Source organism: Pipistrellus kuhlii, unplaced genomic scaffold, assembly GCF_014108245.1.
Source record: "Pipistrellus kuhlii isolate mPipKuh1 unplaced genomic scaffold, mPipKuh1.p scaffold_m20_p_14, whole genome shotgun sequence".
Lineage (NCBI taxonomy): Eukaryota > Metazoa > Chordata > Mammalia > Chiroptera > Vespertilionidae > Pipistrellus > Pipistrellus kuhlii.
This window is the reverse complement of record NW_023425449.1, coordinates 8,009,768-8,023,835: the sequence shown is the minus strand read 5'-3', so window position 1 is coordinate 8,023,835 and position 14,068 is coordinate 8,009,768. Positions and strand designations below refer to the sequence as shown.

Here is a 14,068-nt window from a genome sequence, read left to right as displayed (position 1 = left end):
AGAAAATTGAGGCACAAAGTAACTTGCTTAAGGCCACATAGGTAGTAAGTTGCAGAGCTGGAATCTGAACCCACACAGTATGCTTTTTAAACAGTATACCATGCATTCTGCATCTTAACACATACTCAAAAGAAATGGTAATCTCTATTTTAGAGTTTTATTCATACGTGTACAGAGGTTTTTTTCAGTAAGAGAGTTAAGCCCTGAATTAAAGGAATGATTACTAGCCTTCAATAGCTACTGAAGTCAGAGTACTTTCAAAGCTGGGAGAGATACATCACCTTTGCCTGGTGTGACATTTATCCATGCAAGAGAATCCAACTCAATTAGCGGTGATTTAGAGTCCTATGATGAGTTCTAAAGAAGTAAGATTGAAAGCCTAGAGAGACATGATTTTTATTCCCATCGAAAGCAGATAAAATACCCTAGAAGCTTAGAGTTGAATAGAGATGAAGAAAATGAAGCCCAGAGGATTCAAATGGCCCGGCCACAGCTAAATAAAGTAGTTTGTGGCACAGTGACCCAAAATTTAGTTCAAGTTGGTCTGGTTCTCTTTGCACTCTACCATTCTGATTCCAATCAAGTTGGCTGAACACACTGAAAGAAAATTAACTTCCAAAATAATCATCTGTGACTCCTAAGGAGGGAGATGTGATATCTCACTGCCTCATCTCTAGGCCTGCTTCATTCCAGAATGAAGTTTAGGGCAGAGAGAACAAATAGCCGAGGGAATAATTTTTAAGGGAAGGGAAAGAAGGGGAAAAAATAGCATCTAGAGTCTTTGAGATCTTCTTTGAAGGACTGTGTGTTTTCCAGTTTTATTTGCTGGACTTTATCTTTCTCAAAATGTACCCAATTCTATAAGCAGACTTTGAAATGATATCTATATTTGTAATTATGTGTGTAGTTACATGTTTACATCTTCAACTCAAAATAATATTGAATGTAACCTATAATTGAAAAATAAAATTTAAATTAAAGGACAGAGGATATGCTCTATATCTCTCTGTGTGCCTAGATTTTACAAAATGCATTCACATAGTAGGTTCTCAGTAGGGTTAAAGGTGTATATACAATATAAGGCTTCCAGTTAGATTATTGTACTTTCCAAAAACATAACCCTGTATTAGGTCTCCCAGAGATTTCTTTATTAGTTTATTTTATTCTGGGAAATTTTATGCCTCCCTCACCTCCAACCCACCAGGTGACATTTGGCAATGTCTGGAGACATTTTTGGTTGTCACAATTTAGGGGAAGACGGTGCTATGAGCATTTAGTAGGTAAAAGCCAGGGATACCTCTAAACATCCTACAACACACAGAACAGACCTCACAACAAAATCATCTGGCCCCAAATGCCAGTAGTGCCAAGGTTGGGAAATGCTGGTCTGTTTTAGAAGTAAAAATAAATGGATAGCAATCTTTCCGTTTCTCCATTTTTAAAACACACACACACACACACATATACACACACACACACACACACACACACACACACACAAACATAAATCAAAATGATACCCCAAAAATTTGCCTCAAGCAAGACTACTGTTAAGATAATCTATTATTTTATGGGTCAATTTACAGGGCTAGAGGGGCTCATTAGAGGCTGGATAAAAAGAATAAACTTAAACACATAAATTCTGAAGTAAGCAATGGAAAGCCTACGCGAAAGTGATCTTTACTACAGCTGAAACTGGAATTTCTTCACGGTTGTAATATGAAACATTCTGCTAATAAGGCATTTAATTCAGGCACAGAACTCTCACTTCAGACTATTTTATTATTTCTAACCTCATTCAAAATCCATCTTGTGGACCAGTACACAGAGAAAAAAAGTATGTTTTTTTGCTTACCAATAAGGTCATAAAAATAAAATGCTTTCACCATTAGCCATTCCTTTTTATGTCTGCCCATCTCTTCCATGTTTAGGTTTACCTGGAAGGTCTAATATTCCTTATTATGGCTAAAGGAATCGTTCATTCAGCCCGACATTTCTTTCTTTGACTTCTATCATACAAAGAAAATTAACATCCTGATAATTCCCTTGAAATTAGCAAGGAATTAAAAAAGTTAAAGAGGAAGGAATGGTTCCACATTCATTTTATGAAGCCAACATTACCCTGGATACCAAAACCAAACAAAGACATTATGAAAAAATAAAACCACAGGCAAATAATCTTGATACCACAAAGTTACCTACTTGAGACTACTAAATTACATATACTATACCCCAAAGTCACAATAATAAAAAACAGATATGTAGATCAATGTTTAGAATAGATAGCCCATAAATAAATCCTTGTTGAGCAAGGATATACAATGGGTAAAGACAGTCTCTTCAAAGGGAAGATACAAATAAAATTATAAAACCAGACCCTTTTCTTACACTATGGACAGAAATAAACTCAAAATAAATTAAAGGTTAAATTTAAGACTGGAAACCATAAAACTAGAAGAAAACATAGGCAGTAAACTCTTTGAGAAGGTTCTTAAAAATATATTTTTGGCTATGCCTCCTTGAGTAAGGCACAAAAGAAAAAGTAAACAGATGGGACTCTATCAAACTAAAAGGTTTTTGCATAGCAAAGGAAATGACCAACAAAACAAAAAGACAGCCTACTGCCTGGGAGAAGATAGTCTAAGTGACACATCCCATAAGAGTTAATATACAAGATATATAAGAACTTATGTAACTTAACACTCCCCCCCAAAAATCCAATTTAAAAATGGGCAAAGAATAGTAAATAGACATTTCTCCTAAGAGGATAGAGATGGCCAACAGATATATGAAAAGATGGCCAACATTATTAATCCCCAGGAAAACAAATTAAATCCACAAGGAGAGATCACATCGCACCTGTTAGGATGGCTATCATCAATAAATCAAATAACAAGTGCTGGTAATAATGTAGAGAAAAGGGAACCCTTGTGCACTATTGAAAACTGCAGCAAAGTTATCCTAACAGCCTGATAATTTCCTTGGGATTGCAAATTGATGCAGCCGCTATGAAAAACAGTATGGAAAATTCTAAAAAAAAAAAAAAAAAGAGCTTCCATATGACCCAGCAATTAGGCTTTTGGGTATTTATCCAAAGAAAACAATAATGCTAATAAAGGCATCCCTATATGTTCACTGCAGCCCTAGTGGTAGCCAAGGTATGGAAGCAACATAGATGTCCATCAATAGATGATTAGATAAAGAAAATGTGCACTCACACAGGAACATTACGCAAAACCATAAAAAAAAAAAAGAATTAACTCTTGTTATTTGCAACAACAAACATGGTTGGATCTAGAGTCTATTAAGCCATATGAAATAAGTCAGGCAATAAAAGACAAATACAATATTATTTGTGGAATACTAAGAAAACCAAAACACCAAAAAAACAGAACTATAGCTATAGAGTACAAGCTGATAGTTGCCAAAGGACATGGGGGGGTGGGAGAGGGGTGGATAGAAATAAAATAAATGCAATTTTAAAAAGGAGATGAACAAGGAAAAGGAAGTCAAGGGAGCTGGTGCCTTTTCTTTGCATTTCGTCTCAGTATCCTTACATAGTCTCTAGCTGATGTGGTTGCAGTTGCTAGGGTTTTATTTGCTTGTTCATTTCCCCCAGTGGCTGATCATATTGGATATTTTGGTTGTCTGGCAAACACTTGAATTAAAAAAAATTTTTTTTTCTAAGGGGACAAATCAGTTCTTCTCTTGGAGTCAACTAACAAAAAGCATATAAACCTCAGGAGAATACACAGTAACTAATCTGTTGACTATTTTGTGTGTTGAGTTAAACATGTCACCACAGAGACCCTCACATGTTGGTTAACAACTTTCTAAATATTTACCGAGATCTTGAATAAGGGAGAGTGCTTCCCATGATATAAAGGCTCCACCACCATCATCCATGGCACCCTGCCCAACGTCCCAGCTGTCCAGATGTCCACTGACCAGGACAACCTAGAACAAATAAGAAAAAGAAAAACAAATAAGATGAAGCAGAAATGACATCAAAGAGCAAGATTCAGAGGCATTCCAAATACAGAAATGAAACTTTTATATTCTTTCCATGTTTTAATACCTTAGAAGATCTGCGTCATTGCTAGTGGAAGACTTAGTTCAGAGGCCTTACACAAAAGGGAGTACGGTCATCTAAAAGTAATAAAAGTTCTCACCTTATTCCTCTCTTTATTAATATAATTTTGAATACTAAGAAAAATGTCTTATGTCATATGTGTGACACTTTTATTATATGACGTAAAAATAGAGCTCAAAACTTCAAATTTCCAACCATCCCAAACTCTCACAGATACAGGATAAACATGTGTTGAACTGAATACAAATGGAAAAGTAAAAACAATAATTTATTTTTTAAATGATTGTGTTTTGTGCATTGTCAGTCACTTTAGTTGAATAAATTGCTAAAGCTACAAACTAAATTCTAATTAACAGAAAAAGGTTTAAGAAACACTTCAATTTACATTAGTGTGAAGTAATCTACATATTATGTTGTTTTGAATTGCTATTAGGTTTAGATTTTTCTTTCTTTCTTTTCTTTCTGAGAATCATTAGTAATTCTCTCCAGGAAAAATAAATTCAATGGAACTACACTTTGTGGACACACTGTACTTAAAGTAAGTAAACTGATGTTGGGTTAGGACATCCAGTGAGAAAGCATCTTTGTCACTAGGCTGTCATCCAAAATGCCCTAATGTTTCTCAATACCTGCCCTGTGTCAGGAGCTGTGCTCGCTCACAGGAAGTAAGGAGGATTCCCAATGGTAAAATGAGGAGGGCCAAGCGCAAAGACCAAGATGCCGATGGGGCATCGTGCACAAGAAGAATCAGGTGCGAAAGAGCGGAGGGCAACAGGAGAATAACTACGCATGCCTAAAGGAATGGAATCACTCCACACGACAGCCTGTACACACAGAGGCTCCTTCCCGGTCAGGGCGAAGGTGCCGTCAGAACGTGAGCTCCCTCTCCTCCATGCCTTGATCAGAGAATAGTTTCTGCTCCACTTCATAGACCTCCATCTCATTCCACTAGTGTGAATGAAAATAGACAGAAAGACGTTGTTTTGGGTCCCCAACCTGAAAGGGTTGGTAACATTTTGATCTCTGTATCATACGATATATGGATATCAAGTCATGTGAATTATAAATCTAAACAAAAGTGTTAGAGGAAAACAGAGAACTGCTTTGTCAACTTGAAGTAGGAAACTACTTCTTAAACTGGACACGCAAAAAACAAGCCATAAAAGAAAACATAGTAAATTGGGACTGTTAAAATATTAGGAATACTTGTTTATCAAAAAACCTCCTTGAAAGAGTGAAAAGGCAAGCTGGAGAAGAGGAGAAAGTATTTCCAATACATATATGCAACAAAGAACCCATATCCATGAAACAGTAACAAAAAGAAAGTTAACTGGTAGAAAAATGGACAAAATGCTTGAATAGACAGTTCACAAGCATAAACATGCAAATTATTAATAATCATATGAAAAGGTGCTCAGGTTCATTACCATCAAAGAAATTTAAATTAAACGCCATTCAATATACATCCACCATAATGGCTAATAAGAAAAAGACAGAAAATGTCCAATACTGGTGAGTAGGTAGAGCAACTAGAACTCTCATACATCGCTGGTGTGAGTATAAGTACTTACAACCACTCTGAAAAACTGGCTTACCTACTACATCTGCACATCTTATGACCCAGCAATGCAACTCCTGTCTGTAAGTCCAACAGAAACGTATGTGTGTACATGTACTTTCACCAAAATAGACGGACTAGGATGTCTATAGAATATTCATAATAGTCCTCATCTCCTTCCCAGAGGGAAACTATTTAAAGGCCTGCTAACAGCAGAATGAATGAATGATGGTGCATTGATCAATGCAACGTTGCAGAGCAATAAGAATGAACAAACACAATACATGATACATGTACCTGAATCTCATAAATGTAATGAATGGAAAAAGCCAAACAGAACAATGTATCATGTAAAATTCCATTTGTATGAAATATAAAAACAAGCAGCACAGGAGAGCGGTATCCCAAGGTGAGGAGGGCGAGTGCCAGGAAGGGGCCCAAGGAGAGCTGCTGAGGTGCTGGTCACGCTCTGGCTCCTGGTCTGGGCACCGGCTCACAGGGTGCTGTTTGTGACAGTTCATCTTGTACAGTTAGGGTCTATGTCCTTTCTCTTAGACTATTACGCATCAATAAAAAGTTCCAAAAAAAAAAAAAAAAAAGAATAAGTTCAACAGAGCGGTGTCTGTGTACAGCATGCAATGAGCAAATCAAAGGTAAACAAATCTGGATGATTAATGAAAAACCTATGACTTTGGGAAAGCAGGATTTTGGGTGGTAATATCCAGGTGGCTGCTTCTCCGAGCAGCTGCACGCTCTCCTGTTGATGCTGTGTCCACAGATAGACCCAGCCCACTATGACTTCATCGGAGTCACAAACAAGTACAATGCCCCAGACTAACAAATAGCCATGTAATGAGCCCAAATGGATTGTTTCTCAGGAAAAAATGGAAAATATATTGCAATACAGGAAACTCTGATTCAGAAAGTGGTGTAATCCCATGTGGAATGAACATTAGTCAACATTCTCACCACTCTCAGAACCCTTTTCCCAATGAAGTTAAAGTTCCAGTGGATAAATAGTGTCAAATGTATTTAATAAACTTTTTCTCAGATAACATGGAAGAGTAACAAAATCAAGGCAGTTCTATGTTATCCTCCAAATTGCCTTCACAATAACTCAGGCTGTTTTCAAATCATATATATATATATATATATATATATATATATATATATATATATATATAGTGGGGTCATACTTATGTTCTTGGCATGCCTAGCTTAACATTATGCATTTTAAATTGTGAGTTTTATAGGTATTTATCTAAACCTAAGCAAGTACTTGTTGATCAATCCTCAATGAATGAGATGCCCACTCAACTTTTAAAGATGTTTTATTTTATAAATGTCTTTCTTAATAATGAACCAGAAAGATAACTATCCGGTGGTTTATATTTGGCTTTTGTGAAGTTTTGTTTCCTTTGCAGCTTCTTCATTCTCTGTCTCATTTTATGTGGTGTACTTTAAAGGTAATGGGATGAGTGTTTGGGCTACAAAGTTCAAGGCATTTCCAGACACAGGAAATCCCCAATCAAATTTTCAACAACAAAAATAATTAGGAGTTAAAAAATATGAACTACAAAAAGAGGAGGAAAAATCTTTCATTATTTAGCCTTAATGAAGAAGCCAAAAAGTGATGTAATAACAGGCTTCGGCAATGATAGGCCCTCTGTGGAGGGTAGGAGCAGGCAGATGAGAAAGCGAAGGAATCAGGTCTGAGCTGCAGCAATGAGCATTAGAAACATATAGATGATCAAGACTTTTCTAATGGAGGCCTTTGTAGAAGTTAAAAGAATGCTAACAGGGGAAAGGTTATGGGAAATTCCTTTCTTTGGAGGGTTTCTAAAATAGACTACAGTCTTTGGTCTTAGATGGAAAGCTAACATAGAAGAGAGAAATAAAATCTTTCAAGGTTACATCTAGTCCAATATTCTGTGGCTGTTTTCAAGAGTTCTTTTCCTATTTCTAACCACTTTAAAGGAGGAACTTGTTCTTTGAAAAGTCTCCATGACCACTTTTCTCTGAGCATCCCCTAGATACCCTGGCTGCCAAGATCTTCCCACAATTTAGGATCCAAACAAGCACAGGTGGAAAGGTACTTCTCAAGAAATCCATGTTTTTGTAATCCCCGTTGAAGACAACAATCTAGGATTTCAGAAGGCATTTGCTGAATGTACTGTGCTGTTACCCAGCACAGACAAAAGGGACTATGTTTGAACAGATACTGACCTCCCCAATGAACAGACTAGGTGGTCTTCAGAATAAAGCTAGGCCCCTGACACATAGGGCTCAGACACAACACAGCAAACACCTGAGGTCCTCTTGACTGGATTCCTCTCTTCAAGCTTTGTTTAGGGAAGCTGTTGAATGTTGACCGCTCATGGGACCGTAGACTTCTTTCACAAGAAAAGGGGCCATCTGTCCCAGTGCTCACACATCACCACAGCTGCTCCTAAAAGGAGCTGTTTCATTCCAGACTGTCCCTTCTTACTTGTGACTGGCTTCCTAAAAGGAAGACTTCTGGTTGAAGTCTCTGAGTACATGACTAGACAGCTATCTTAGGATAAAACAAGAAAGGTCTAATTTATCTGTGGCTCAGAAAAACCAACACATAGGTGGATTTATAAAATATGATTGCAGTGTATTTGGAAGAAATGGCTGAAGTTTATTGAACATTGATTTGTGGGTAGTGGTACAGCAGAGAATGCCTATGGAAGGAAATCATTCTGATTAAATGGAGTTGTTTGGATTGCATCCAGGAGTCATGACTGGTTGCAACTGGAGATGATAGTCCTTTAAATGAAAGAATCATGCTTCTGAATTACTTCTCCTTTGGCCTAAGCAAACACAGGACAAGTTGTCTCACTTGAAAGGTTGGGAGGAGCAGAGAATTGAATTACAACACTGCATGTTAACTTCCTCCAGGGAAGAAAGGGAGATGAAAAGCTTAGCTAACTTCTAGCTCCATAATGATCATCTTTCCCACGGTTAAGTCCAACGATGGTACAATGCCAGCTGTAACTTCTTTTTATTGACAACCATTCACTCACCCCTATGTTTCAAGGATGGTGTGTAGCATTAAAAAAACAAACAAACAAAAAAACAAACAGAAGGCCGAAATCAGTTTGGCTCAGTGGATAGAGCATCGGCCTGAGGACTGAAAGGTCCCAGGTTCGATTCTGGTCAAGGGCATGTACATTGGTTGAGGGCACATCCCCAGTAGGGGGTGTGCAGGAGGCAGCTGGTAGATGTTTCTCTCTCATCGATGTTTCTAACTCTCTATCCCTCTCTTTTCCTCTCTGTAAAAAATCAATTAAATATATATATATTTTTTAAAAAAAGAAGCAGCAGCATTTGGTATTCTACAGATTCTTTCATGGTTCAATTTATACAAGATTTTATTTTTGACATTTAGGTTTACAAGCTAAAAGATTCTTCTTGACTCCTACTGGTTTTTAAAATCCCAGAAGCCTATGCAGCTTAGAGAACTGCTTTTTGATGCTTATTTGTCTACTGATTGTTAAAATATTCGCAATTAACCGTCTGTGATGTGCCGAGTGTGCTCTATAGAAGTCACCAAGATCAGCTGAAAGCCTCTGGTTTTACATTTCTCTGCAGCCCCTAGTTCTCGGCCCTGTTTGATGTACTAGCACTGTGGTTGGCAAACTGCGGCTCGAGAGCCACATGCAGCTCTTTGGCCCCTTGAGTGTGGCTCTTCCACAAAATACCAAGGCCTGGCAGAGTCTATTCTGAAGAAGTGGCATTAGAAGTTTAAGTTTAAAAAATCTGTCTCTCTAAAGAAATTGCAATCGTTGTACTGTTGATATTTGGCTCTGTTGACTAATGAGTTTGCTGACCACTGTACTAGCAGATAAAAACTAAGCAACCGGCCAGGGCTCACTTATTCAAGTGAGTGCTGTCACTTTGAAAAGCACAGTCCCTGGGAAGCTATGCACCAATTCCTCCTTTACCATCAATTCCCATCTTTAAAAGCCAAATTGTGTGAATTACAATAGTATATGAATTTACTACTGTATAGTTTTTCCTTAATAGAAAAAAAAGTATTGTGCCCTGGCTGGTGTGGCTCCATTGGTTGGAGTGTCATTATTCCATGCACTGGAAAGCCACAGGTTTGATTACTGGTCAGGGCACATACCTAGGTTGAGAGTTCATCTCCAGATGAGACATACAGAGGAGGCAACCAATCAATCTCTCTCTCTCTCCCTCTCTCTCTCTCTCTCTGTCTCTCTCTCTCTCTCTCTCTCTTCATCCCTCTCTAAAATCAATAAAAAAAGAAGAAATATGTTGTTAGGGTGGGGTATTTTTTAGTTGCTTTGTGAATGATTACGAAATAGAGGAAGAAAGGAAGGGATAGAGGGAGAGATGGAAGGAGGCAGGGAGAGATGGGAGCAAAAATGATGACTAACACAAAAAGAGGAGATGAAGTAGAAGACAGAGCAGAAGGGAGGAGGATTGCAAAGCAGCTTTGAGAAAGCACAGGAAAGAGAGAGGAAACCCAGGTCAAGGTGTGGGTCCAGGCTGTGTCAGGTTGCTAAGGTTCACATAAGAAAGCTAAGACAAATTGTTCCTCCTTGCTCTTATGTGCGTGAGGCTTGCTGCCCAATCACAGCACTTCCTGGTCTTTAATCCTCTCTTTCTATCGACATCACACACTATCAGCCAGTTCATTTCAGCTATTAATCTTTGTGTTCAGACTAGGAAAAAGCCAAATTTCCATTGATTTTTTTTTTTTTTTTAAGGAAGGGGATAAAGCAAATATTGAACATTTTCTTGTAGCTGTACTATTTTGCCCACAAAGCCAAATTCTGTCTTATATTTTAACTGGAATTTACATGTCGGAGAAATTTTAAAAGCCAGAATAGACATCTTAACTACTACTGTACTTAATACAAATGCTATGAAAGCCAGGGAAAGGGTATTTTATGTATATATACCCAAAATACATTTTTCTTTCCATTGAAAATATATTAAGTTGAAGCTTATCTTCAATATTCACAATCAAATAACACACACATGAAGAAAAGTGACCATTATCTTTTCACAAGAATCAAAAGCCACTAATAGCAAAAAGATAGTTAACCTTATGAAATTTATGCATCACAACTCAAAAACAATAGCCTTAAAATTATTGTACAATATTTTCTAAGTCCAAAGCAACCTTGAAATATGATCATGCTTTGTACAGGACAGAATACTTATCTGCTGGACAAAATGAAATAAAAATTGGCCCTAGAGATTGGGAGTCCATGAGGACTTTTGTTGTTAAAAACAAAAACATAATTCTCAGCCATAAAAAAAAAAGGAATGAAATCTTACTATTTGCGACAGCATAGATAGGTGTAGAGAGTACTATGCCAAGTGAAATACATCAGTTAGAGAAAGACACACATCGTATGATTTCACTTACATATGGAATCTAAAGAATGGAATAAGTTAATAAACAAAACAGAAACTGACGTATAGATACAGAGAACAGGCTGATGGTTGCCAGAGGGGAGAGTAGATGGAGGGCTGGGTGAAAAAGGCAAAGGGATTAAGAAGCACAAAGTGGTAGTTACAGAACAGTCACAGGGATGTCAAGTGCAGCACAGGGAACATAGTAATATTGTAATAAGTATGTATGGTGCCAGGTGGGTACTTGAAACATCTGGGGGACCACTTTGTAAAGTATATGATTGTCTAACCACTATGCTCTACACCTGAAACTCATTCAGAATAATACTGAATGCAAACTGTAATTGAAAAACTAAAATTAAAAAAAAAAATGAACATAATGGATATATAAGGTAATTTTAGGGACTTTAACAGAGACTGCAAAAGAGAATGGATTAGCTTTCCTCTTTCTATATGAAATCAATTAAAAGAACATCATGGGGGGAAAACCGCTCACTTTTTCCATCAATGGATATTGTGACATTATTGTCACATTGTGGATTTCAGTTTTTTTTAAATAATATATTTTTATTGATTTCAGAGAGGAAGGGAGAGAGAAACATCAATGATGAGAGAGAATCTTTCATCAGCTGCCTCCTGCATGCCCCCTATTGGGGATCAAGCCCAAAGCATGGACATGTGTCCTTGACCAGAATCAAACCTGGGACCCTTTAGTCCGCAGCTGATGCTCTGTGCACTGAGCCAAATCGGCTAGGGCTGAGCTTCAGTTTTTTCCTGTCAGCATTCATGAGGTCATCCATGTTCCCTTAAGTATTTTGACTTGTCATGAGATTATGTTCTGATCAGTTAAATGTTGGTTGTAGCCATATGTTTTGAATACACCTGGGGAAGGGGGGAAGAAAAGAAAGAAAAAGGAATGAAGGAACAGAGAAGAAATAGAGGGAATAAGGAAGACTATTTTCTTATAGTGTATATTCCGAAGAAACAAAAATGCACAGAAAAACAAACAAGTGTTCACTAATTTAACTTGTAGTTATTAGCCCAAAGAGTGTATTTAACAGGCTATCGGATTAGAGCAGGAATAAAAGAAGTACAAGCCTCAAAGTACAATTCTCACTAAATTACATTTCTCACTAAATTCTGAATGTTAGCACATGCTTTCAGCCCTGGTTCAATCTTGTTCAACATTTCCATTACTTTGAAGACATGCTTATGAATTTTAAGATGATGAAAATATGAATCATTAATATGTTGGACCAAATAATCAAGTTTCTAAAATATTCTGAAGCAGAAATAATAGCTTATAACCAGCAAGATAATTCAGCAGGAATAAATACGAAGTGAGGTGGTCGGTGGACACCAGTTCATCTGGGGACCGGCAGAAAACTCATGTGGGCCTAAGAATATTGAACCAACAGTGTGCTTCAGCTACAGAAAAAGTTAATAAAAATGTTAGGGTGTGTCAATAAAAATATGGGATTCTGATTATGAGAAGTAACACTCCCAATGTAATTCATCACACACTTTTTCCTTCTGTTTTTTTTCATCCAGATACATCAGGAGACCCGGTCGGAGAAGAGCTGTCGGGATTGCACTGTTTGAAGGACAAGTGCTATGGTTACCCTGGAGAAGACGGAGCTCCAAAGGGCTAGATGTTTCCTATCCAAGAGGAATAAATGTCCCCTCTGGGTGTGACCAGTGTGGGAGGGTGTGTGCAGGTAGCTTTCGGCTCAGTGGGAAATAAATCTGGTAGGCCCAGCAAGGGAACAGTATTCCTCAGAGGAGCAAGCTGCCGAACACCAGCAGTGTTCAAGTGGAAACAAAAGGAACATCTGCTGGGTGAAGAAAGGGTATCTCACCTGAGCGGGAGAGGGAGCTGGGCTTGATAAGCTCCAAGGACACGGCTGAAGATTCTAGAATTCTAAAATGAAAAGCAGGCTTCTCTTGGCCACTGTGAAGGGAGAAGGAACTGTTCGTGTTTTCCTGGAACTCTAGATGGCTTTTATGCCATCCATTTTTATGATCATGGCTTTTCCTTCAACTTGGCCCAAAATAAGAAATTTAAATTATATTGCTAGTAATTTATTCTTAAGGAAATCTGCCCTTGGAAACAGGACTTTTTAGGACTTAAAATTTGCCTTTTGCCCTGGCTGGTTTGGCTCAGTTGTTAGGAGTGTTGTCTTGGACACCCAAAGGTCATGAGTGCACTGGGCCTCTCTAGTACTTTAATAATCATGACTATAGACGTTTTTTCCTTTGCAGGATGAAGATTGCTATGCTCACTATAACAGTCTCCATACCATTTTGATATCTCATTCTGAACTTTCTCTAATTCCACTAGATTTTGGAAACATAGCAATCAAGTACCATAATTGCTTTGTTTATTATATAAAAACTGTAACAACCTTCCTGACAGTCCCCAGAATTTACTTGATCTTTTTAATTATATAGAATTATATAAATTAAGAAATTTACAATGACTCTGGATTCCTTTTCAGGTTCCTACATCCTCACCCAATTACAGCCAGAATTAGAAACTAAGGTCAACGGTCTCCTTTTACACAGAGAAGCAAAGTGATTTGCCCAAATGGCAAGGCCTAAAAATAGACCTCAGAGCTCTTGTCCCAGAGTGCCTGCTTCATAGAAAAGTAGTGCAGAGACTTCTTTTGAAGATTTTCTCTAATGTATCACCTCGATTTTGGTAAACATTAATCTGCTACTTTCTGCCTATACAGAGTCCAATGAGTTTTTCAGCAATATCCCTATCGGCTTGACAGAGGCAAGCTGTTTAACCTCTCTGAACCTTACAGATAAGGATAATAATACACACCTACCTTTAAAGTGTGTTGTGAGAATTAAATGAGATGACATAATGTAGCGATCACTGTCATAGTTCCTGGCACAGAGCATGAACTCCTGAACTGGTCACTGTTACTGATGACATCATAATTACTTTGAGATGACCTCAAGCATTACAAACAATTCTCCCTAAGAAAGACTCACTT

General features: G+C 37.7%; 1 protein-coding gene across 2 annotated transcripts in view; it reads right to left on the bottom strand.

Annotated features, from left to right (window-relative positions):
- Positions 1–14,068, bottom strand: part of CPQ (carboxypeptidase Q) — a 246,024-nt gene that overhangs the window by 109,654 nt on the left and 122,302 nt on the right. For both annotated transcript variants that reach the window (XM_036436581.2, XM_045581327.1), the window contains one exon: positions 3,846–3,957. In XM_036436581.2, the coding sequence (XP_036292474.1) occupies positions 3,846–3,957 (112 nt within the window). The remainder of the gene's footprint in view (positions 1–3,845; positions 3,958–14,068) is intronic.